The sequence below is a fragment of the Perognathus longimembris genome, chromosome 9 (assembly GCF_023159225.1).
Source record: "Perognathus longimembris pacificus isolate PPM17 chromosome 9, ASM2315922v1, whole genome shotgun sequence".
NCBI lineage: Eukaryota > Metazoa > Chordata > Mammalia > Rodentia > Heteromyidae > Perognathus > Perognathus longimembris.
Window position 1 is genome coordinate 62453028 of NC_063169.1, and position 27540 is coordinate 62480567.

A 27540-nucleotide genomic window follows, 5' to 3' on the forward strand; every position below is an offset into this window, starting at 1 on the left:
TGAAGACATTTGAATTTTACTTTAAAAAAATTATCCTAGCAAATGTTACAGAGGAAATGATTGGGAAAATACAAACAGACTCATTAAAAACACAGACTGATTATTCATTCTATTACATTCAGAAGTATGCAAAAACAATTATTATATTGCAAAGCTGTAATTCCTTTTCTAACAAACCATTATTTTATAAAACTGTAGTGTTGTCATCGATTGCATTTTAATACAAAATACTTATTTACAAAATACAATATAAAAGTAAACCGTGTAGTGCCTTCCACAAAAGATATATTAAGGCGCTTTACAAATATATCAATATGTTGACCCGAATTACTTTTTGCTTTAGATTAAAACAAACAGGCTAAATGTTTAACTTTAAATACAAAAGGAATTCTTTTTTTATTAAAGAAAAATTTCTAAAGTACCTTGGGTAACAGCAGCAGCAATATCTAAAGATCTTCCCACTGTATTCTCTAAGTTCTAACATATTAAGTCAGAATAAAACATTTTCACTCACAGTTTTGCACTTTGCAACAGCAGAAGGTAATAACTTTTTAAAAAAGTCAATCTCAAAGTGACTTCTTAGTCATACATTCTAGTTTCTATTACAAATGAGAAGGTAGAAAAGATACAGCAATAGGGCCTGCCTTAGGATGTCACTGGACAATACGTAACAGTATCTACAATTACATAATTATAGAACACATTTTATAAATACTATTGATATGCATATAAAAAGGGTAAGTTTAAGAAAGACAGCAAGCTTTTAAATGAGAAGTTTTCTTTTAAAAAGAAAATGTAGAACCAATGTTTTCATGCTACTTCAATTGAGAGTATCTTGATGTTTTTAAAATGTTGTTCTTGCCTTTTTAACTAGCAAGCACCAGATACTATGCTGGAAGAATTGGATATAGCTGGGAAATAAGACAGCTAACAAGTATATCCAAACTACTAAAATTGCAGATACCTATGGCTTGTATACTGCTTATACTGTCAGAGGAAATGTAAAGGGCTACAAAATTGTGGTGTTTCTTACCTATGAGGAAAACACAGTATTGATTTTGTGAGGGAGGGAGACAGCACCTTAGTTTTCCCTCAATGTAAATGTAACAAAGTTGGTGTTTTACTGCATCACACCATAGGCCAGAAGTAAAACAATTACCATTTAAGCAAATCTGACTGAAAAATTCCAAAGAATAAGAGGGGAATATCTTATATGAGTGCCTCGCTAAAAATTCTTGAATTATTTTGCTTTGCATAATATTTTACAGGACGAATCAAATGCTCCATGAAGTAAAAATCACCATTGTATGATAGCACATTTATTTCTAGGATTCAAGTTAGAAACCTTTCACAACTATTTGTTTTAAGCCTATAATGAGCCCAGCATTCCAGTGCCCTCACCATGGTGTTCAAACCTCTTAGTGTTGTGCCGCTACTCACAGGACCATCTTGTCACAGGCTACAGGTCTTTCACACCACACTGTCAGTATGGACACAAGATAGGCCAATCTGTGTAGTGTAAACGTAGTTTAAGATACCCATTTTCTTACAGGACAGAATTCCTTAAGAGTCTATGACAGGTCTCAACATGTCCAGAATCTCTCCAAACTGTAAATGTACATGTATTGATATGCATAATTTCCTGGGTCCAGAGCCCACACAGCCTTTAGTACACTGTCAAAAGAACTAGTAACTTCAAAGGCTGAACCTACAAGCTGAGCACTGACAGGGTGCAATCTAGCTGGAACCACTTTGCCTTCAATTTTACTGCAATATGGTTTCCATTAGCTTTTATGAAGAAAGCTAAAATTTTGAAAAATCACTACAATTATGCCTCTTACACTAAGTTTGGATAAAGCAATTTGTAAAAATAATGAAACTTAAGAAAAGGAAATGAGATACAAACCTATAGTAAGGTCAGAGTAGAGCCGGATTCCCCTTTCTACATGATAACCTCTATGTATTTTGGTTTGGAACCACAATTCCTCCTTAGAATCTAAGCATAATATAAATTGGCATATTCAAAAACTATTAAATAAGAGGTCCTAAATTTTCTAAGACCACTGTAACTTTTCCTAATTAGCAACAGCCATTTCAATTAAGTTAGCAATTATTTCTCATCAACTAACCTATCTATCCATAGGTAAAATATTGCCAAATAGCCATACTTCTTTTGTCAGTAACAATTTGTTCATTTAATATTATTCTGAAAGAGGAAATCTATAGCATTAATGACATATCAAGACTAGTCTTTTCTCTTGTATTGCAGTGCTGAAGATTGAACCCAGGACCTTGTGCATACTAGGCAAGTGCTCTACTATTGAGCTACATCCCTAGCTCCTTGAAAAAATATTAAGTAAATATCAAAAATAATTGCTAACCCAAACTGTCTATACACTGAGTATTTGTCTACTAAGCATAGAAACATTTTCCTAATTTCAATGTAAAAACATGAATGATCTTCACTTTTAGTATTTGAAAATAAAATTGATTTATGGCAACCTGTTCCCTTTTAAAAACTGGAAGCAGCTTTATGATCAACATGGAGTCAAAATTAGTAGTGCTATGGCTTCTTCAAAAGCCAGTAATTACGGAGAAGAAACTAGGAGATTAAATATTCTGGGGGAAGAGGGGTGATGAACATTTTCACTCTGTATTTTTTAGCTCCAGGAGGTGACTTATACGGATTATCATTAGCCTGGGAACACTCTCCAAAATGATAGCTTAATTTTTTAAGCTTTTTCTGTACCAAAAATAAGGTTACAGGAGGAGAAAAACTCTGGGAATGTGGGTATGTTTCATATTTGGTTAAAGCAATATAAAACAAACTGTCTTTCAAAAAATTTCAAAAACTCTTGAATTTTAAAATTATTTAGTATATATACAAATAGATACCAGGCTTCTCCTTTTAAACACAATACTATTTTTTAAGTACTTTAAGTACCAAAAACTGACTATAATATTCAATTCATAATTTACTTTCCTTATAACAGTTTTTTTCTAAATTACTGATTAAAAAGGGAGGAATAAATTAACATTTTAAAAGGAGTTCCCATAATTTAGGAAAATAAAAATACTGTACACAGAGTGCACATACATAGCTCTGCCATACTTGCATACATTTAGTCTCAAAATTCAAAAATTCCTGCTTTTCAGGCCTTTTTGCAAATCTTCATTATTTTTCCTAATATGTTAAACATATACTAGATCACGATTTTTTATCTCTGAGCCTGTATGTTGATCATCTTCATCTGACTGTTGCTCTGAGCCTTGTGAATTAATATAATCATATTCAATAGGCTTTGGATAATTATATGGGTAGCCATTGTCATCAAAAAACCTCCGAAAGGTAAATTCATAGAAGGCATGTTCGGGATGTTTTCCATTTTTGTACCATCCATTGAGAGTGTCATTTACGTTTTCTTCCTCATTATCTTCACTCCACAACTTATCAGGATCAACAGGGTCAAAATTTGATGTGTCTGTTGGGTGTGTGATTTTGGGAATATATGAAGCAGATTGTTGTCGCAGATCACTGGAGAAATCTATGGTTTTAAAAAATGGATGAGCTTTTATTTCATCAGCACCATTCTTCCCCAAGCGGTCTTCTGGTCCTCGGCAAAGTTTAATAATCAGATCAGATGCTTCAGGACTTAATTTGGCTTGTGGTGGAATGTGGAGAGAAGTCTGCCAGTTGATAACCTTTAAAGAAGAGTTTAAATAATTTAGCTTCTGCGCTGGGAGTGTGCTTAGCAGTAGAGTGCTTGAGTACACAGGAAGCCCTGGATTCGATTCCTAAGTACCACATAAACAGAAAAGGCTGAAAGTGGCGCTGTGGATCAAGAGGTAGAATGCTAGCCTTGAGCACAAAGAAGCCAGGGACAGTGCTCAGGCCCTGAGCTCAAGCCCCAGGACCAGCAAAAATATTAGCTTCAAGTACCACAACACAAACCAACAGACAGACAAGTAAAATTGCTAGGAAGAGAGGAAAACTAAAATTTCTTCAGAGTTTTACACCAAAAGTCTTATTGGGCTATTTAAAAAAATGATTTGCATGTTGTTTTACTACTCTAGACCATTAATAAAGAATCACTGTTGGAAAGTGACTTTTCTCCTATCCTTTCCTCTCATATAGTTTTTACTACCTCTGTTAGCCCTTCTGGTAGAAACTGCTACCTTCACTACTGCTACTACTACTCCTCCTCCTCCTCTCCTCACACATTTACTTCTACAATATTTCTAATAATTTGCATGTGTGCTGGCACTGGAGCTTGAACTCCAGGGCCTCAAACTCACTCGGCTTTCTTATTCACAGTTGACTCTACCACATGAATCACTCTTCTAGTCTAGCATGTTACTGGTTAACTAGAGATGGAATCTTCCAAAGACTTTCTGCCTAGGCTGGCTTTGACCTACAATCTTTACTGACTGGAGTTGCTTCTTTACAATTGAGAGTTATATATTTGATTGGGCTTTTTTTCTTTTTTTTTTTTTTTGCCAGTCCTAGGCTTTGGACTCAGGGCCTGAGCACTGTCCCTGGCTTCTCTTTGCTCAAGGCTAGCACTCTGCCACTTGAGCCACCTCTGGCCATTTTCTATATATGTGGTACTGGGGAATCAAACCCAGGGCTTCATGTCAAGCACTCTTGCCACTAGGCCATATTCCCAGCCCTGATTGTTTTTCTAGTAGAATGAAAATCCTTTTTTCTTGCCTTCTCTCTCCTCCCCACTCACATATACAAATATACTTACATACACACATATAACTATATGCACATATATATACAGATATGATATTGAAAGGATATAAAATACAAGCCTGATAGACTATGTTATCAGCTGGGTAACACTGTAAGAAATTCTAGCTGGGCACTGGTGGTTTGTGTTTGTAATCCTACTACTCAGGAGGCTGATATCTACAGAGCCAACCAGTAGGAGAAGTCTGTAACACCTCATCTCCAAAACAACAAAAACAGAGCTGGAGGCATGGTTCAAATAGTAGACCACCAGCCAGACAAGCAAACCAATCAAGTGCAAGGCCCAGTACTGCACCTCCCCCCCAAAAAAGAAGAAAAGAAATTGCAAAAGAGGTTTTAAAATATTAAATGCAATGACAGAGGTAGTTACACCTTGGGGTTAGGTTACAGAAGAAATATTAAGACACACTCAAAACTAATAAGAATGATTCAGTGTTAACTGGGCTTCAGAAGGAAGGCTGAGAAGGGATGGGATATATAAAGAAGGGGATGACATTGTGTACTGGTGGCTCATGCTTGTAGTCCTACTCAGAAGGCTATTGCACTTCAAAGCCAGCCCAGGCAGAAATGTCCAAGAGACTATCTCCAACTAACTAGCAAAAAAGGTGGACTGGAGGTTTAGCTCAAATGATATTGTGCCATCTGTGAGAAAAAAAAAAGCTAAAAAACAAAAAACCCCAAACCCAAGAGCATGAGGTTATGAGTTCAAAATTCTGATACCAGTTCACACGCACAAAAAGATTAGCATTCATACTACCTGGCCCTGAACTCTTGTGTTTTTTTTGCCAGTGGGGTTTGAATTCTGGGCCTGGGTGCTGTCCCTGAGCTTATTGCTGAAGGCTAGTGCTCTACCACTTGTGCCATAGCACCATATCCAGCTCTTTCGGTAATTCATTGGAGATAAAGAGTCTCACAGATTTTCCATGCTCAGGCTACTTTCGTACCACATTCCTCCAATCTCAGCCTCTTGAGTGGCTAGGACTGTGTGAGCCACTAGCGCCTGGCTTGGCCTTGAACTCTTGATCCTCCTTCCCTAAACCTCTAGGGTAGCTGAGTTTACAGGCTCATATGTCACCAAGTCTAGCTTACAAATTCAGTCTTTATCTTTTCTATGTGAAATACAGGTTGAATATCCTTAATTCCCAAATCCAAAATGTGAAATGCTGGGCTGGGAATATGGCCTAGTGGCAAGAGCGCTTGACTCGTATACGGGAAGCTCTGGGTTCGATTCCCCAGCACCACATATATAGAAAACGGCCAGAAGTGGCGCTGTGGCTCAAGTGGCAGAGTGCTAGCCTTGAGCAAAAAGAAGCCAGGGACAGTGCTCAGGCCCTGAGTCCAAGCCCCAGGTCTGGCAAAAACAAAAAAAAAAACCATAAAACAAAATGTGAAATGCTGGGGCTGGGGATATGGCCTAGTGGCAAGAGAGCTTGCCTCATATACATGAGGCCCTGGGTTCGATTCCTCAGCACCACATATACAGAAAACGGCCAGAAGTGGCGCTGTGGCTCAAGTGGCAGAGTGCTAGCCTTGAGCAAAAGGAAGCCAGGGACAGTGCTTAGGCCCTGAGTCCAAGGCCCAGGACTGGCCAAAAAAATAAATAAATAAAATAAAAAATGTGAAATGCTGTAAAATACAAAACTTTTGGAGTGCTGATATGATGGTCCTAATTCCATACCTCCTGATAATCAGTCAAAAAAGGCACAAGTCCCTTTACTGTAAAAAGATGAAATTAAAAGGTACATTAAAATATTAAAAGGTACATTTAAAGTATTAAAATAAAATTGTCTTCAGGCTGTGTCTAAAGGGGCCTATGAAACATAAATGGGCTTCATGTTTAGACTGTCTCATCACTAATATATCATGTATACACAAATATTCAAAAATCTGAAAAAATGTGGAACACTCTAAGCCTTGGACATTTTACATAAAGAATATACATGGAAGTACTGGTTTTTGTGCTGTACATAAAGGTCTTTGGTTTACAACTTTGAAATTTCTTTTGGTATAGATTCTATACCTTACCTTCATTTGTGTTTCTAATGGTGTTTGTGCCAAGAAAGGAGGTTGTCCCACCAACATTTCAAAAAGAATAACACCAACACTCCACCAGTCACATAATTGTGTATATCCTAAGGTGAAATACCAAAACTAAAGTTATTCATAAGCACTCCTTAAATATGTTCAGAATTCATACAACCAACATTAAACCACCAATTTATACCATCAACTCAATACTTTTATCATAAACTTGAAAAACTAGACATAAAATGTAAATTTGGACTAACCTAGTCAAGATTATATATAATCTAGTAAGATTATACATGAGACTAAATGCTTTACCTGTTCGCAGCAATACTTCAGGAGCAATATAATTGGGAGTCCCGACCAAAGAATGTGCTAGACATCGCTGGTGCTGGCGTGCAGCTCTCCGCTCTAGGGGCTTTAGTCTATCTCCACATCGACAGTTGGAAGGATCCCCCCACTCATTACTGAAATCCATGCTATCCTGCCGTGGATGATCACCTGTGAAAAGGAAAACTTAAGTAAAAAGCAACAAGGACAAAAAGAAACTTTAAGTCTGTTAAACCTTTTATAATCATGATTTAGGGTGGGTAATATTTTCTACTGTGAGAAATTAAAACAAAGTATGCCAAATCATGTACGATGTTCATTACTGACCAGGGCGTTTCTTTTCTTTTCTTTTTCTGCATTCCCTTCCCTTGGTTTTGCCTCTGATATCACTGTAAATGATTTTAGTACCCTGGATATTGTATATACATATTTTCTGAACTATAAAGAGGAAAACTTTGGGCTGGGAATATGGCCTAGTGGTAAAGTGGTCACCTCCTACACGTGAAGCCCTGGGTTCGATTCCTCAGCACCACGTATATAGAAAAAGCCGGAAATGGCGCTGTGGCTCAAGTGGCAGAGTGCTAGCCTTAAGCAAAAAGAAGCCAGGGACAGTGCTCAGGCCCTGAGTTCAAGCCCCAGGACTGGCAAAAAACCAAAACTAAACAAAGAGGAAAACTTTTACACTAAGAAAACACAACAGTCAGAAATTTACTCAGTGCTACATGATGATGTAAAACATGGCTGGTAAACTAAATGTAATTCATACTGCTTTATTATTTCTCTGGACAAATTTTCAAATAAAATTTAAGCATTTTCATTCTTTCAACAATTGACAATAAATAAGACAAGGTTGTTAACTCAAGCAGCTTGTACTCTAATAAGAAACACACAAAAAAATACACATATAAAAAACAACAGTGAAGATGGGTGCCGGGTGCCGGTGGCTCATGCCTGTATTCCTACTCAAGAGGCTGAGATCTTAGGAGCATAGTTCCAAGCCAGCCTGGGCAGGAAACTCTGTGAGACTCTTAATTTCCAATTAACCATCAGAAAATCAGAAGTAGCTCTGTGGCTCTAAATGGTAGATTGCTAGTCTCGAGCAAAAGAGCTCAGGGACAGCACCCAGGCCCCGAGTTTAAGCCCCACAACCAACAACAACAAAAATACTGAAGGTAGGACTGCGGGTGTAGCTTAATGGTAGAATGCATATCTGAGGAAACACCATCTCTTTAAACAAAGAAAGAACTGGGGGAAAAAACAACACAGAAGAGTATTAGTAGACTGAAGAGACAATTCTTGACCTTCTGAAGCTGTGGGCTTAAGATTGTATGAATTGGGGCTGGGAATATGGCCTAGTGGCAAGAGTGCTTGCCTTGTATACATGAAGCCCTGGGTTCCATTCCTCAGCACCACATATATAGAAAAGGCCAGAAGTGGCGCTGTGGCTCAAGTGGCAGAATACTAGCCTTGAGCAAAAAGAAGCCAGGGACAGTGCTCAGGCCCTGAGTCCAAGCCCCAGGACTGGCAAAAAAAAAAAAAAAAAAGACTGTATGAATTGCTTGCTAGGATTTATAGAGATTTCAAAACCTCTGGCATGCTATCCCAGGAAACTAAGTGCTCCTTCTAACTTAGGAGGTTTTTAAGATGACACTAAAATATACATTTGCTCATTAAAAAACAAAAACAAACAAACAAAAAAAAACTAGGCACCAGTGGCTCACACCTGTAATGCAAGCTACTCAGGAGGCTAAGATCTGAGCACTGCAGTTTGAAGCCAGCTCAGTTCATGAGATTTTTTTTTTTTAATCTCTAATCAACCACCACAAATCCAGAAGTGGAGCTTTGGTTCAAGTGGTAGTGTAAGCCTTGAGCAAAACAATTCAGGGACAGTACCCAGTCCCTGAGTTCAAGCCCCAAAGCCCTATAACAGCACCAAAAAAACAACCCAAAAGAGAAACAGTGAAATGTCCTACAGACAACACAGGTGATGAAACAATTGTAACTAGATAGCTACATTACATGAGTGGCTAGGGAAGGGTAACTGCAATGGTGGTATTTGCTAAGATGTAAAAGACAAGGACAAAAATATGTAAACCAGAAGACTTTTTTTCTTTTTCCCAATCCTGGGGCTTGACCTCAGGGATTGAGTCTACTGTTCAAGGCTAGTGCTTTTATCATTTGAGCCACAGCACCACTTCTGGCCCTTTCTGAATAGTTTATTGAGATGAGAGTCACATGGACTTTCCTGCCTCGGCTGGCTTCAAACTGCAATCCCCACTAGCACACAGCTAGGACTTTGCATAACCAAAACAGTGAAAATTAGTATAGATAATAATGGAGAAGAGACTGGCTAGAAATGGAAAACCCAGTGTACATGGGCTGTACAGTGAAGATATTGGAGAGTCTGAAAAACATAATTGTATTTTTAAAAAAGAAAAGAAAGAAAATCTGGGCCACATTGTAGAGAACAGACTACAGGAATAATGAAAACAGACCAGACTATACTATAAGTATACTTGAACTAGCATGGTGATAATGAAGTGCGGAGAAGTGAACAGTTATAGATTCAGGATATGTTTTAGAGGTGGAATAAACAGGGCTGTTGATGGATGAATGAGATGTGGAGGGCAGGGAGGAAAAAATCATTAGGACAAGCCAAATACCAGTGGCTTGAGCCTGTAATCTTTAGATACTCAGGCAGCTAAGATCTGAGGATCGAGGTGTGAAGCCAACTCAGGCAGAAAAGTCCATGAGACTACTGACTCCAATTAACGAGAAAAAAAAACTGTGAGTGGATGTGTGGCTCAAGTAGTAGCACACCAGCCTTGAGTTCAAGCCCAGTATCAAAGTCTCTCTCTCTTTCACACACACACACACACATGCACGCACGCGCACGCATATGATATTTAAAGCCATAGGGGATGAAATCACCTAATGAAATATAGAGTTTAACTACAGTAATCACCTGGAAGTTTGATTGAAACACTGTTTCCATTCATTAGTGAAGATTTTCACCAAATAAGACACTCCAGTCCTGAGTTCAAGCCCCAGGCCAGCACACATACACATATGCATGCATACACACACACACACATCATACTTTAAAGATTAACTCTAAGTAATATAATAAACCTGGACACTTTCCATTACATATCAATCTACTTTTCCTCACAGTAGCACAGGAGGCTAATAATACTTTAGAGGACTGTCATAAAGAGTAAGTTATAATGCATGTAACGCACCTAAGTACAGAGTAAGTATCCAACAAATGTGAGATCAACTTACACTTCCATTAGGGCTTCGAGGGTTCTTGGTAAGGCAGTGTGGTGTGGTAGGAAATAACATGGGCCTGTAATCAGACAAACCTGGGTTCAAAGCCTAGCCCTCACACTTAATTTGTCTGACCTTGGGCAAGTAATTTTACCTAAGTCAGCCTCATTTTCTTCATCCTGCCTCACAGTGTCATATGATTAAACAAAATCATGTACATAACATGTTTAGAGAAATAGGTGTATGATAGCCATACAAAAAATTCTAAATAGTGCAACGATTTTTATATGCAATATGGAAAAAACTCGGGGCTTCATTTAAAAATTATTTTTAAGCTAGATACCGATAGTTCACACCTGGGATCCTTAGCTACTCAGGAGGTTGAGACCCTGAGGATTTCAGTTCAGGGCCAGCTTGGGCAAAAAAGCCTAAGAAACTCCATCTCTAATTAACTAGCAAAAATCCAGAACTGAGCTGAGCGCTGGTGGCTCACACCTGTCATTCTAGCTACTCAGGAGACTGGGATCTGAGGATCTTGGTGCCAGCCCAGGCAGGAATCTCCCTGAGACTCATCTCCAATAAACCACTCAAAAGCTGGAAGTAGCACTGTGGCTCACATGGTAGAGCGCTAATCTTGAGCAAAACAAGTCCACAGACAATGCCCAAGCCCAGAGTTCAAGCCCCAGGACTGATAAAACAACAACAACAAAATCCAGAACTGGAGATATAGTTCAGGTGGTAGCATGTCGGCTGTAAACAAGCAAGCTCAGTGAGCATGTGAGACCTTGAGTTCAAGCCCCATTCCCAGCACATAAGCACACAAATTATTTTTTAAAAGATGCCTTGTACTTCAAAATGACAATTTTATAAAGAGCTAACTCAAGGTGCTTGGCAGAATGTCTCAAATGGTAGGCTCCGTATTTAGCAGGTGTAATGTCCAGAGTTCAAAGCCTAATATGGTGAAACAAACAAAGCAAAAACCCAAAACAGAAGGTTATCTTAAAAATGTTAATAGTGCTAAACACAGAAATTGAAGAGAAAGAGTTCAGATATTTAGTCATTTTCACATTTGCAAAGCAGTGCTTCTTCTTTATTCCAAGCAGGTAAATATTAGGGTTACAGGACATCAAGATTATAAAATGCACTCGGTACTGGTGGCTCATGCCTGAAATCCTAGCTACTCAGGAGGCTGGGATATGAGGACTGCGATTCAAAGCCAGCCTGGGCCACAAAGTCTGTGAAACTCTTATCTCTAAATAACCATCAAAAATCCGGAAGTGGGGGGCTGGGGATATAGCCTAGTGGCAAGAGTGCCTGCCTCGGATACACGAGGCCCTAGGTTCGATTCCCCAGCACCACATATACAGAAAACGGCCAGAAGCGGCGCTGTGGCTCAAGTGGCAGAGTGCTAGCCTTGAGCGGGAAGAAGCCAGGGACAGTGCTCAGGCCCTGAGTCTTTGGCCCAGGACTGGCCAAAAAAAAAAAAAAAAAAAATCCGGAAGTGGCACTGTGGCTCAAAGTGGTACAGTGCTACCCTTGAAAAGAGGAGCTCAAAACAGGAGAGAGAAAGCAGGAGAAATACTGTAACCTCTCTGTAGGTCAGTTTGAAAATAAAAATTTGAGAAAAAAAAAAAAAAAAAAAAAAAGAAAGCAGGAGAAAATGAAGAAGTGGGTAACACTGTTCAAAAAGAAACACTCATTACCTTACTAGGTAACTGCAACCCCTCTATACAACACCTTTACAATAAAATAAAATTAAAAACAAACAAAAAGAGAGCTCAGAAATAGTGTCCAGGCCCTGAGTTCAAGCTTCATGACCAACAAAAATAAATAAATGTTAATAATACTTAGAAAGTCAACATTCTTTCTTTTTATAAATCTGTAAGTCGTCTGTTTCTTCAACAGTTAAGACCTGATCCCTCAGGTCTTCTACTGGCACTGGCATTCAGTGATAATACCATCATAAATTTTACTTAAGTTTTACTGCATAAGTCACATTATTGTGAACTAAAATAATTTGTGTAAGTTTACTTACCACTCTGGTAGTACTTGGAATCATGTGTCCATCTGAACCCAGTGCAGAGGCCAAAGTCAGTCAATTTAATATGACCATCACGATCAATCAAAATGTTATCAGGTTTAATATCTCTATGAATAAAACCCATTTTATGAACACTTTCAACTGCACAGGTAAGTTCTGCTATGTAGAATCGTGCCAGATTTTCTGGGAAGATGCCCATTCTGATTAACAGGCTCATCATATCACCCCCAGGAATGTAGTCCATTACAAAGTACAAATTGTCTTTATCTTGGAATGAATAATATAAGCGAACTACCCATTCATTGTCAGCTTCAGCCAGGATATCTCTTTCAGCTTTAACATGAGCAACTTGATTTCGAAGTAGAACATCTTTCTTTCGAAGAGTTTTTGTTGCATACAAAGCCTTAGTATCTACTTTTCTTGCTAGACAAACTTCACCAAATGCTCCTATTCCTAATGTCTTTATCTTCACAAACATAGACTTGTCCATTTTAGCCCTTTTAAGACGGATGTAATTAGACTCTTTCTGGCAAAGCATCTTTCTCATTTGATCCTGGGCATCTTGAGATAATCCAACCTAGGTAAATAAACTACATGTTAAATGAGGAATTTTCTTCTTCAATACTGAATCGTGAGAAATAGCTCAGAAAAAAAAATTCAGGCATGTACTTAAAGGTTAAATGCATAATCATTTTTTAATAAAGCTGTTAGAAATCTAGAATATATTTCAGAGAAAATTAATCATCAAAAGGGCAGTTTAAGAGATAGTTAACAGGATGTAAAAGGTGAGCATAGGTGCAAATTTAGCTACAGAGAGCAAAAAATATCAACAGCTTTCTATTCTTCTCTAAAGCACTAAAAAGAAAGTTTCCCAATATGCAATAAAACCAATGTCTGTTAACATGCATTCTTAACTCTCCATGCAATCACCCAAATTATAGGATTAGATAGCTTTCATTAAATCCTCCTTCTTGTGAATGCCTAGGCCTCAAATACCCTTCCCCTCATTTTATCTTTCATGAAAAATTCTTCCAACCCCAGGCTCGTTTATTCTAAATAAAACCAAAAAACCCAAAACGATATATTAGTAACAACAAAAGAATGCTTCCTCTAATCAACTCCTTCATCACTTTTAAGAAATGCACAAGTCATAACAGTCTTATTTTCCCTTCTATCTTTTGTATAAGACTAAAGTAAGTGCAGGACTCATGGCCCACCACACTAAATGCACAGAATAGTGTGACTTATGAAAAAATAAAAAAGTAGATTAAAAACAAACACCCACTTCTAAGTAAATATGGAATACCTGAATTTAGAAAGGAGGAACTTTCTTTTGGCTAATTAGTAAATAATTTTACTAATGAGAAAATTTACTAAATAGAAGAGAAATTCAATTGGAAAAGGGCTTTAACTTCAGAAATGCAAGACTAATTCAAATCTAGCAACTTCATGCTTCTGTTAGGATGCGCATTTGCATGCAAAAATCTTTTAAGGAGGGTGGCATGCCAAACTTAGCATAGAACTATTTCTCTTAAAAATCTTACTTGCCTACACAGTAATGGAGGCTACAGAAGTCAGCAAAGCTTCCAACACCATAAAAGTTTAAATCAGCTATTAGTGGAAGTGAAGAGGAAAAAGGAAAAATAAACTAAGAAAAATACATACAGATAGACTTTAGTAAGAAATTCTAAGATCTACAATATAAATAAACAATGGAGGATTATCGTGATATTTCTTCTCTAACAATTCTACTTGTGAGAAAAAGTATACTATAAAATCAGATTTGGAAGAAAAAAAATCACTTTAAAAGAACAGCTATCTTAAGAAGTTTAATCACAAGTTTGAGCGTCTTAGATTTTGAGTAGTAGACATAAGATTAGTATTCAAACCTTTGAACTTTAAGCATATGATAACAATGATAGTGATGCTAGTTCTACCAAAATATGTAATAAAGAGATCTGTGCAGAATTACAACAGATCAGAATGTTCGCTTGTTCTGATTTCTTTTTGAGTACACTCTGACTTAAATTTACAAGTGTAAAGAAATCTTTTACAAGTATATCAAGAGATCACCCAGGTATTTCTAGCTGATTGTTTTTGGCCGCTACTGGGCTTGAGCTCAGCAGCATGTCTTTCATTAAGCTTTTTCACTAGGCACTCTACTGCTTGAGCCACACCTCCCCTTTCAGCTTTTGGCTGAAAGTTATTTGGCAATAAGAGTCTCTTAGATTTGTCTGTTTGGACTAGCTGCGAATTGTGATTTTCAAATCTCAGCCTTTTTGGTAGCTATGATTATAGTCATGAACCAATGGTACCCATCTTCTAGCTGATTTCTAAATGTTGTAAGATAATATGTAACACATAGCAAATAACCTTTCTTCCAATTTTCATATAAGAGGATTCTATACATCTAATATTTACATTATAAATTTATATTTTTCTTATTTATTAGCATATTTAATTTTACATGGAGAAATTCCCACACTAAACTATAACTCCACAGTAATTTATATTTTTCTTGACTTTCCTGAACTTTATTTCAGGAAATTCTGAGCAAATCTTGAAATACTTAGGTAAAATGCTAAAATCAATCTCATTTAAATGGATGGTAACATTACATTTATAAGAAAAAAACACTGGAATACAGTATTTTAAAATAAATGACAAGGACACATAATCAAGTATAAAAATAGGTACTTTAAAAGGTTTTACCCGCATCATTTCATTCTCTAATTGTTTTTTACGATGGAGACGTTGCTGATGAGATTTGAGGACATTTTCTACATGTTGTTCCATAAAAAATTTAAATGCCTGGGGAGAGTAACTCTGAATACGAGATTCCCTTCGCTCTTCATCTTTCTTGTTTTTCCTAACAGTGATAGGCGAGGTTGTAATCTGTTTCTTTTCTTTATCTCCATTATCAACATTTTCAAAATTCTTCTCGCCCTCATCTTCCTTAGGCAAGCCAGTCTGGTCCTCTTTGCAAGATTTATTTATTGACTCATAAGGAGGAACAGATGGGTTTTGGTGTAGTAAGTGTTTTGGATAAGGTGGTGGAGGACCTTGATAATTTGGTGCTTCAGCAACAGATGGCTTAACTGTTATATTTGAAGTGGTACTCTCAGAAAAAGGGCTTGGTTGAACAGTATGAATTGGTTGTGGTATCCAGGAAGGATGGGTAGGTGCCAAAGCAGTTTGTAGTTCCGGTTTTAATACACGCATGCTTTTCACAGGCTGTTGAATGGGAGCCGGTGTGATTGCAGTGACCGTTGTAGCTGAAGGTTGAGAATTGGCAGAGTGACTTGCTCTATTTCCTAATGGGTTATTAAAAGAATTCGACCTCACTGGTATGTTAGGTTGCCATGTGGGAATTTCATGCCCGCTGCTGGGGGATGACTGGGCAGGAGCAGATGATGACTGAGGCCAAGTTGTTTGCAGTCCAGGTACATTAATGTTGTAGAGTTCCATGTTATGACTATTTCTATTTGGCACCATCATAGATTGAGGAATATTTCCATTAGTATATGACGAAGGAGCAGCAGATCCTCCTGTTTGTAAAGCACAAGGGCTTTGTCCATTAGCTGGGGTTAGAGGATATGGAGGAGGTGGCTGCCGGTTGACAGGGACAGCAGGAGCAACATTCTGGTGTATTATGAAGTCAGTTTGACCACCATTCTGAATTCCAGGTCTTACAGGTGGAAAGCTGTATTTGTTAGAACTCTGCATGATGATTGGTTGTCTGCCAACAGGAACAGAATTAATGCCTCTCTGTCCCTGATTAGGAGGATTCATGGGGGAAGTGGTCAGAGGTGGTGGGGGATAGCTCTCTTGCCATGCCCCAGGTGGAACAGGGGAGATTCGTGAGATCACATATTCCATATTCCCAGAATAGCGCTTTGTTTGAGAGCTTGGTTCCCACGCAGGGGGAGGTGGAGTTGTACCTCGTGGAGGGGGAGTCTGGCCTCTTGGGGGCGGTGGAGGGGTGACACTCCTTACTTGAGGTGGTGGTGGGGGATTCACTCTTTGACCATTGCTTGGGTGAGCTTGAACAAATGCTGTAATACCAGATCCAGACAAGGGTCTTCCTGCATCTGTCTGTGAGTTGGGACTTTCTGAACGATAGGCCACGTTTTCTCCCAGAGGTTGGCCATGTCTCTGAGGAACTAAGGACTCTTTAGAACCTTTCCAGCTTTGTTTGCGGTTAATTGAATGTTGCACACTCCCTATGGTGATAAAAGAGAGAAAAAAAATCATGTTTTTAAGCCCTTATTTTTGAAAAATTTAGCTTGGACTTCTGACACTACTAAATGGTAATTCCCTTTGAAGAACAGTCAGAATAGAAATATGTTCAAAAGATCCAATGTACAACATGTTGACTATCGTTAATAATAATGTTGAGCCAGGCACTGGTGGCTCATGCCTATAATCGTAGCTACTCAGGAGACTGAGATCTGAGAATCACAGTTCAAAGCCAGCTCGGGCAACTCATCTCCAATTAACCACCAGAAAACCGGGGGTGGTGCTGTGACTCAAAGTGGTAGAGCACTAGCCTTGAGCTAAAGAGCTCAGGGACAGTGCCCAGGCCCAGAGTTCAAGCCCCATGACAGACCAAAAACAAAAAAGAAAACTATTTGACTGATTTTGATGTTGAGACAGGATCTTGTTATGTAGTCTAGGCAGGCCTCAAACTCATTATCCTCCAGCCTAGTCTTTCAAATGCTAAGATTTTGTTCCATCACATCTAATTCTAAGAGAGTAGACTGCTATTATCATTATTATTTTTTGTGTATGTTTGTGTTGGTTCTGGGACTTATACTCATGGTCTGGGTGCTGTCCCTGACCTTTCTTTTTGCTCAAGGCTAGCATTCTACCACTTGAGCCATAGTTCCACTTCTAGGTTTTTGGTGGCTAACTGGAGATAAAGAACCTCATGAACTTTCCTGCCCAGGTTAACTTTGAACCTCAATCTTCAGATCTGAGCCTCCTGAGTAGCTAGGATAAGAGGAAGGAGATATCAGCACCCAACAGAAGAGTATTTTTTAAACTGTTTGTAGCCTAATTTAGTGCGACCCAAAAAATATATATAAAAATTTTTTAGTAAATGGTTTTACTTTTCAAATTTATTTTTGACTAGGTAATAAACACTTATAGCTCAAATTTACAAAACAAATAAGGTCCCTTACTCTATCATTTTTACTTCCTTGTCATTAGTGAGCTATATGAGACATACAAGTTATATATTTTCTATAGATATTATGTCTGACATTATTTGTTCCTATTTATTTGTCAATAATGAGGCTTGAACTCAGGCACTGGGCAACTGTCCCTGAGCATTTTTGTTCAAGACTAGCATTCTACCACTTTTATCAACAGCCCCATTTCTGGATTTCTGTTAGTTAATTGGAGATAAGAGTCTCACGGAGTTTTCTTCTCCAGCTGGCTTTGAACTGCAATCCTCAGATCTCAGCATCCTGAGTACTTAGGATTACAGATGTGAACCACCAGCACCTGGCATGCTGTTAGCAAAATTGAAGACCAAAGATTTAATATAGTCAAGTGTTTAAAAAAAAAAAACAAAAAACTATACTGCAAGAGATTAGAGAAAAAGTGTCTAATGAATCACCTGTTTTCATGCTGGCATTAACAGGTCTGGCAGCTGCTGCAGCCATCTGCTCCCGTCGAGGATCTTGATAACTCATTTTACTAATGAATTCTATTGCTGCTTCTATACTTCTGTTATTAGTTTTTTGAAGAGCTTGTATAACCATATCCTGATATGAAGTTTAAAAAAGATACAAAAATAGTATAATCAGTAGGCAGGAAAGAACACTAAGCTCCCTTAGAGAAATTCATAATTATGAAGAACAGGACCTTAGACCACCATATTAACATCGTATTTGTAACTACTATAAACTAATTTCTAAAAATAAATCTCAAACTACTAAAGAAAACAAAATCCCTGAAATCATTTAGTTTCTTTAATATTCTCACATTTATGTAACACATTACATTTTTTTTTCTGTTATGGGGCTTGAACTCAGCTTGGACACACTATATATTCTTTTTTTTCTTTTTTTTGGCTAGTCCTGGGGCTTGAACTCAGGGCCTGAGCACTATCCCTAGGTTCTTTTCGCCACTTCTGGCTTTTTCTGTTTATGTGGTGCTGAGGAATTGAACCCAGGGCTTCATGCATGCTAGGCAAGTACTCTACCGCTAAGCTACATTCCCAGCCCACACAATACATTCTTAATTTCACTCTTATATAAACAGAATTTATCAAACTGTTTTTTTTTTTTTAACTTAGCCAGGTACTAGTGGCTCATGCCTGTAATCCTAGCTACTTAGGAGGCTGAGATATGAGGATCTCGGTTCCAAAGTCAGCTCAGGCAGGAAAGTCCATGAGACTCTTATCTCCAATTAACCACCAGAAAATAGTATGTCACAAAGTGGTAGAATGCTAGCTTTGGCAAAAAGAGCTCAGGGACAGTGCCCAACTCCTGAGCTCAAGCTCCACAACCAACCAGCAAAAAAAACCCAAAAACCTCTTCACTCAAGGTACTGGAAATGAACTGGATGAGGTGGTCCATGCTTATAATCAGAGCCAATCAAAAGAATGAGATAAAAAAATAACAGTTCAAAGAAAACCTAGGAAAAAGCTCACAAGACCACCTCATCTCAACCAATAAAAACCTGGGTATAGTGATGTACACCTGTCATTCCAACTACCCAGGAAATAAATAGCAAAACTGAAGCCCAGTATGGTCCATGCTAAAAGTAAGACCTTATCTGAAAAGTAACAAAAGCAAAAAAGGGCTGGAGACACTGGAAAGTATTAGAGTTCATACCCAAGTACTACTCTTTCTCCAAACAAAAACCTGGAAATGACTTTTGTATCAAAACATTTTATTAAGTATATTACTGCTTATGTATATCAGGAAAGGAGCTATATGGGTCTGGATTTTTTTTTTTTTTTTTGGAAGGGGTGGTGAGTTCTGGTACTGGGCCTAAAGCACTGTCTCTTAGCATTTTTGCTCAAAGCTGGCATTCTACCTCTTACCAGCTTTGGTGGCTAATTAAAAACAACAGTCTCACGGACTTTCCTGCCTGGGCTGGCTTCAAACCATGCTCCTTAGATTCTTCTGAGAACTATGATTACAGTTGTGAGTCATCAGTGCTTGGCTACAGTTTTGGTTTTTCTTAGAGTTCACATTTCTGGAAACTATTCAGGAACATAAGTACAGCAAAACTAGTGTGAAAAAAATAGATTAGATGTAATTTTGTGATGAAGACTTTAAGAGGTTAGATAGTAAGGTGGGACTAAGAGAATTTGGAATCACACTTACCTAAGGTTGAATTCCAGCAGCTCCACTTTAAAATTATGTGAACTTTGATTAATATTTCAGATCCTCAGTTTCTTCAACTGAGGCTAAGCATGTGAAATATATGTGAGGATTAAATGCAAAAACATGTAAAGCATATACAGTGCCTAGAGTTCAAATGCTGGCTATCTTCCTTTATGTTAAATGTAAACATAAAATTATATACTACCATGCAAAGAGTATACAGACATGCACTATATAAGAGGGAGGCAACTACTTTCTTGTCCTAGAGAATTTAACATTTCATTTAAATATGAGAAATGGCTTAGAAAAGGTAATATTGGGTGAAGAGGCTAGTAACATGATTATCCTACATAAAAAATCTGAAGATGACCAACCACAGAAAAGGTGAGGTAGGAACCTCTTGTCACCCCCCCACCCCCAAGGTCCTTTTCCCCTTTCTTGAAAAAGTTATCAATCTTAATGACGCATGTTCGCTCCCATATGTGGAAATTAGATCTAATATACAAACATACACTTAAGGACAGTATATGTAGGAGAGGAGCCCAACAGTGTAACTCCTTTGAACAATTAACAAACTGCTCAACAAAATGAATATTAGGAAGCTCAAACATGCTTGGGGTAGGGGTTAACAAGAGGGCCAACCTGGGCTACACAGTGTTCAAGTCTGAGGTACACAGGAAGACCATCTCTAACAACCTCAAAACTAGGAAGCAGCAGCCTTGAATGTGACACAGCTAATAAAAGAATAACTTAGGGTTTATGAAATGGTTTATGAAATGCTTTAAAACAATGACATGAAAAAACCACGTAAGACATTTAACATCTGTGGAGCAGTGGCACAGCATCTAGCAAGTGTGAGGGCCTGAATTTAAGCCTCAGTACCAAATGAATGAAAGAATATTCTTGGTGTGTATAAGCTTCAAAATAAAAGGAACCATTTGAGCCTAAAAAGTATAATGTAACATAGGGTAAGAATACTTTCTGGGTCTTTAAAAGTTCTTACCTCATCAAATCCAGCAGCCTGCAAATCTTGAAACATCTGTGGATTAACTTCTGAAGTACTCCTGGAAGAAGAACTTGTCTCATTTGCAAATGGGAGTAGAGAGTTTCGGATTTCTTGTAGGGCTTTATGATGTGTCCCAAATTTGGGTGGATTTCTCACTTGTCGAGGATCTTCAGTTGACATTTTGCTCACAGTATGTTCAGCCTTAGCAGCATCAGATGGCTTGGATAAATTCCTAAGAGATTCCCGGATTTCTTGCAACATTTGTCGGCTACTACCAGTGTAGTTACTGGCAGGAAAGGTCTTAGGCCTCATTTGTCTATATCCCTCTGGCTTTTCACTCCTCTTCATGAAAACATCTATGTATGTGACCCACACAGCAGATTTCTGTGAGTGCTTCCTGAAAGATTTAGAGCTTCTTCTTAAGCGAAAGTGAAAATGATCCTTTGATAAAGCTCACAGGAATGTTAAAGTTCTTTATAAGCCAAACAACCCTAAAAAAGAATATTAATAAAACTATAAAGTCCTTTTTAAATGAGAATATTAATAATTTTCAGGAAGGGTTTGGTTTAAAGGTTGCTAGGCTCTCCTTAATTTGCAATCCTCCCACCTCAACCACCACTAGCCTAGTTATGACATACTGACATAAACAGATACTACAAGGTATTCTTAAGCAAAAATTCAAAAACTAAAAAATAGAAGAACAAATTACAAAAACTCTGTATAACCGTAGTACATACTTGTACTCCCAGCATGGGGAAGCTAAGGCCAGAGATCCTGAGTTCAAAGACAGCCTGAATACAACTCTCTCTCTCTCTCTCTCTCTCTCTCTCTCTCTCTCTCGTCCTGGGGCTTGGACTCAAGGCCTGAGCACTGTCCCTGGCTTCCTTTTGCTCAAGGCTAGCACTCTGCAGCTTGAGCCACAGTGCCACTTCTGGCCTTTTCTATATATGTAGAACTGAGGAATCGAACCCGGGGCTTCATATGTAAGAGGCTCAAGCACTCTTGCCACTAGGCCATATTCCCAGCCCCAGAACATATATCTTAAGTACCCAAAACTAGGTATCAAATGAACCCATTATCTGTTCTAAAATTATAGTGATGGTGGCTGGGAGTATGGCCTAGTGGCAAGAGCACTTGCCTCATATACATGAAGCCCTGGGTTCGATTCCTCAGCACCACGTATATACAAAAAAGCCAGAAGTGGCGCTGTGGCTCAAGTGGTAGAGTGCTAGCCTTGAGCAAAAGCCAGAGACAGTGCTCAGGCCAAGTGTAAGGCCCAGGACTGGCAAAAAAATATATATATATAATAATAATAATAAATAAAATTATAGTGATGACTATACAGCTCTGTAAAGAAACTAGGAAACAGCAAAATACATACCTAAAATGGGTAAAAATTTAGATATACAAATCATATTTTTAAATTTTAAACTATTTTATTATTGTAACAAAATACATTACATAAAATGTTTCCCCCTCCTTTTTCTTTTCCTTGAGATGAGGAAAAGCCAGAAATGGCACTGTGGCTCAAGTGGTAAAGCGCTAGCCTTGAGCAAAAAGAGCTCAGGGACAGTGTCCAGGTCCTCCAAGCCCCAGGGCTGGCAAAAAAAATGTATCACATTATACCACAGGAGCCACATAACTTTTGTCCACTGTATCTCTTGATCATTTACAGAGTGATGGTTTGTGTAAATACATTCCATGAGGATCATACAATGATGGGACTGCCTAATGATACATTTTCCTGAACATTATCAACTGGGTAAAGTGGTACATGACCACACAATAAGTAAACAAAGTGTCAAAAAAGCAGCAGCTAAGATGAAAGCAGAAATTGAAGAGGCTGGGAATATGGCCTAGTGGCAAGAGTGCTTGCCTCATATACATGAGGCCCTGGGTTCAATTCCTCAGCACCACATACACAGAAAATGGTCAGAAGTGGCGCTGTGGCTCAAGTGGCAGAGTGCTAGCCTTGAGCAAGAAAGAAGCCAGGGACAGTGCTCAGGCCCTGAGTTCACGGCCTAGGACTGGCCAAAAAAAAAAAAGAAAAGAAAAAAGAAATTGAAGAGAAAGAGCTCAAATATTTAGTCATTTTCATGTTTGGAAAGTAGTGCTTCTATATTCCAAGCAGTGAGATATTAGGATTACAGAACATCAAGATTACAAAATGCCAAAAACCACTAACACTCAAAGCTAAGAAAGTGCAATAGGCAGGGCTTTAGTGGCCAATGACTATAATCCCAGTTACTCAGAAGGCTGAGATCCTGAGCATCATGATTTGAAGTCAGCTAGGGCAGAAAAATCTATGAGATTCCGTCTCTAAAATAAACAGCAGGGGCTGGGAATATGGCCTAGTGGCAACAGTGCTTGCCTCATATACATGAGGCCCTGGGTTCGATTCCTCAGCACCACATATACAGAAAATGGCCAGAAGTGGCGCTGTGGCTCAAGTGGCAGAGTGCTAGCCTTGAGCAAAAAAAGAAGCCAGGGACAGTGCTCAGGCCCTGAGTTCACGGCCTAGGACTGGCCAAAAATAAATAAATAAATAAAAATAAAATAAACAGCAATAAGCTGAGCTGGAGGTATGGCTCAAGTGGTAGAACACCAGCTGAGCAAGCAAGCCAAGTAAATGTAAGGTCCAGAGTTCAACCGCCAGGAGAAAGACTGGGAGAGGGAGCCGGAGGGAAGAGAGAAAAGTGAAGATAGTGCTTCAGTAGTAAAGATCATATTAATGCCCTTCCCAATAGAGAAAAGGAAAGGGAAGCTCTCCAATTCTCAGGTAAGGTTACTAACATATGTGAACCGTGGTTGTGATTATCAACACATGAAATTGACTGGAAACAGTGAAAATAGATGGTCATGGGCTGGGAATGTGGCCTAGTGGTAGAGTGCTCGCCTCTTATACATGAAGCCCTGAGTTCGATTCCACAGCATCACATATATAGAAAAAAACAAAAGGGGCGCTGTGGCTTAAGTGGTAGAGTGCTAGCCTTGAGCAAAAAGAAGCCAGAGACAGTGCTCAGGCACTGAGTTCAAGCCCCAGGACTGGCAAAAAAAAAAAAAAAAGATGCTTATTAACTTTGAGGAAATGGTTTTATTTTTTTTTAAACAAAACCACCAAAAATAACAAAACAAACTGTGACTAATCTTTTTCTTTTTTTGCCGACCCTGGGGTTTCAACTCTGGGCCTAAGCACTGTCCCTGAGCTTTTGTGCTCAAGGCTAATATTCTACCACTTGAGTCACAGCTCTGTGCTGTGAGGAGGTAAGAGTCTCATAGACTTTTCTGTCCAGGCTGGCTTCAAACTGAGACCCTCAGATCTCAGCCTCCTGAGTAGCTAGATTACAGGTATGAGCCACAGGCACCCAGCCTGGCCATTCAATCATTAAGGGCCCCCTATGAGCAGTGAGTGCAACGCTTAAGATAAAGTCCTAGAAGTAAAATTGCTGAATCAAAGACAATGTATATGAATGGAGGTCTATATCAGTGGTAGAGAAGCATAAGACCCTGGGTTTGATCCCCAGCAATGAAAACAATAACTAAAAATAACCACCCCAAAACACAAATCCCTCATACATTTCACACACAAACCTGTACAGGCGTGTGTATGTATATAGGTGGCACATGTGTATATATGAAAAGTACATACTTATTGTTAGGTATACTAATTAATCATAATTTCAAAAAAGTATGACCAACAATGGCATTACTGTTATTTTCTTTTTTGTCAGTACTATAGTTTGAATTCAAGCTTTCAAGCTTTCTCTGCTGGCTCAGATGGTGCTTTACCACTTGAGTTACACTCCTAACACTGCTTTTTTGCCAGTTCTATTGCAGATGAAGTCCTGCAGACTTTTCTGCCCCCGCTGGCTAAGGGAGAACACCCTGGCTCTGAGTTCTAGCTCCAGTATTGGTGCATATATGGGCATTCATGCACCCACCCCTAAAATTTTTTTCTGTAAAAAAGGATTGTACCATTACATAATTTCAAAGCATTATCTTAGGTCAAACTAAACTTATAAAAAGATAGCCTGCTGGGCACCTGCAATCCTAGCTACTCAGGAGGCTTGAGATCTGAGAATCACAGTTCAAAACCAGCCAAGGGCAGGAAAATCAGTGAGACTCGTATCCCCAATTAACAACCAGAAAACCAGAAGTGGTGCTGTGGCTCAAGTGGTAAAGCACTAGTCTTGAGCTGAAGAGCTTAGGGACAGCGCTCAGGCCCAGAGTTCAAGCCCCACGATGCATGCACACGTGCCCGCCCCCCCCCCCCCCACACACAGTGGCTTGATTCAATGCTTTGACCACATCAGTTGTGAGAATTATGCTTGTTTCTTAGTAGTACAGTACCACCTTAATTGTTGAGAGAAATATTCACAAATCTCTAATTAATTTCTAAGAATTAACTGACCAAAAGTGAAAAAAGCTGAACCTGGTGGCACATGCTTGAAATCCCAGCTACTCAGAAGGCTGAACCAGGAGGATGTCAGCTTTGAGGGCAGTCTGGGACTCAAACTAAGCAGGACCTTGTCTTAAAAAAAATTTATAAATCCAGGGGCTATAACTCAGTAATAGAGCACTTGGCTAACATGCATGAGGCCCCGAGTTCAATCTCCAATCCTGGAGGGAGATTTGGGGGGGGGGGGGGGCGTGGGCAGGGAAAAAAGCAATCACTATTTTTTCTCTTCACCCTGAAAAATGCCATTTCTACCAATAGTGTTGTTTAATGACTGTTTAGTCACCGATGCACAAAAGTTGCCCCGTAATATAAACATCACAGCTAAAAAAAAATTAACCAGATTAGGAACTGTTCCAAGACACACTCTCTCTCTTTCTCTCTCTCTCTCTATATATATATACAGAATAACAAGGATAACATTAGAAACAAAAATTGACCCTGCAGAAGGAAAGCCAGGTATCATATGTTAAAAAAAAAAAAGTGTAGCAGAAGTATTTTGTAATTATTTTGGAGAGCAGCAAAGCACATTTAGTCAATAGGCACAGAAAGAATGTGCCTTTCCCAACCTGTGCCATGATCTAGTTTCTGGCCAAAGTGGCCTGTCAGAGGAATACAATGCTACTTCTTTTACTGCAAAATCAGTCAAATTCCTCCACAGCCCTAGGGAATCAACTAACCTATTTTTTTACCTGACCGTATATTTAAAGGTTAAGAAACAAGCTTAGGTAAGATAACCACAAACGCAGGTATCTTAGCAGAGATAAGTAACATTCATTCCAAGCATGATGTCCTACCTCTTCTTCCTCAAAGAGGAAAACGGATTCAACATTCAAGTCTAACAAGTCTCACGATCTCAGTCATTCACATCCATTTCCCAAACTGGTGTGACACTTTTACTGTACCTGAGATTACACACGGCTCACTTGATTTATGAGAAACTTCTAGGGCATATTCTAATGGCCAGATTTGACATATGAGTAGATATTCAACTCCGTTCCCTTACAAAATATGTCTTTCAATTGAAGAAGTCCTAGAGTGGAGGTGAAGTCTCCCAAGAGTCATCTGAGTACTTTTTCAAGTTACAATGAATAACGTGCCTCTAATTCTTTCCGGCTTCTTATTTACCTACACGTACTCCACAAAGACACGTCCATTTCTCCCACCCATTCCAGCTACGAACGGCGGCGACCTAACACCACCGAGGAGTGGAAAGAGGGATTCCCGGGAGATCCTCACAGTTCCTCCCAGGATTCAGGGCCCATTTGGACGATCCCAAGACCTACAGCGAGTTCTCTCCCAGCCATTTCCCTTCCCTCCCCGCTGGACGAGCTGGGGGTGGGGTGGGAGGCAGACGGGCCACTCGAGGCCCCGCCAGCGCGGCAGGCTGTCCTGCGGGTGCCCGCTGGGGCCGAGGCCCAGGAGCCTAGGGCTCTCCCCGCGGCCCGGGCGCGGCCCACCTTCGCTTCCCCGGGGCAGGGCTCGGCTGGGGTCACCACCAGCGCCCAGTCAGGCCCGGACCGGGCCGGCTCAGCCCGCTCGTCCACCGCGGCACCTGGACCCCCGCCAGCGGGGATGGGCGTGGGCCCCGGCGGCCACCGCCCCGCCGACTCCGGCGCGGAAAGGGAGAGCGAGCCCCACCCGCTCCGCCAAGTCCGGACCTACCTGCGGGGACAGCGGGGCTCCTGGACAGCGGCCACGGGCCCAGGGCCGGTGCGGAGGCCGGGCCCAGAGTCCCGCAGTTATCCCAGAGGGCTTGGGGTAGGTCCGGGCGGCGAGAGATGCCGGGGGCCGACCTCGGCCCTGCGCGGCCCGTCGCGGGGGTCGCGGGGACCGGGCTCTCCCCCTTAGCACCAGGCCTCCGCCTCCGCCGCCATTTTGCCTTCCACTCCGTGTCGCCGCCGCCGCCGCCGCCGCCGCCGCCGCACTCCGCTGCAGGTTTCCCGGATGTGGGCATTTCCCGGCGTCGCTTGCGCGGGGGCCGTGGACTGGGGGCTTCGGGCCGCCAGGCTGAGGGGAGCCGGCGCCCCGTGTGCGGCCTCCAGCCCGGGCCGCTCACCCGCTGCCCCCCGAGCGTGGGTGGGCGTCGCCCCACGTCGCTCACGCCCGCCGCCACCGACGTGACCGCCCGCGAGCCGATCGCGGCCGCGGCTCTCGCCCGCCCCGACGCGAGGCGCGGGCGAGGCCGTCCACGGAGCCTGGCCCCGGGCGCGAGAGCGAGGGCCGAGGCGCCCGGCCCCGGGACTCGGCTTCCGCCCGGTCGGCGCGCGGGCCTGCGAGCCTCGGGACCCGTCGGGTAACCCGGGGCGAAGG

At 40.3% G+C, this 27540-nt stretch overlaps 1 protein-coding gene across 1 annotated transcript; it reads right to left on the reverse strand.

The window, feature by feature from the left end:
• Positions 1-27267, reverse strand: Lats1 (large tumor suppressor kinase 1). The gene is made up of 8 exons (XM_048354274.1): positions 26893-27267; positions 20769-21262; positions 18046-18193; positions 15135-16645; positions 12417-12999; positions 7100-7282; positions 6782-6888; positions 1-3702 (listed from the first exon to the last, which is right to left on the reverse strand). The coding sequence occupies exons 2-8, from the start codon at positions 21117-21119 to the stop codon at positions 3193-3195; spliced, it is 3393 nt and encodes a 1130-aa protein (XP_048210231.1). The 5' UTR covers positions 21120-21262; positions 26893-27267; the 3' UTR covers positions 1-3192.
• Between the last annotated feature and the right edge of the window lie 273 nt (positions 27268-27540).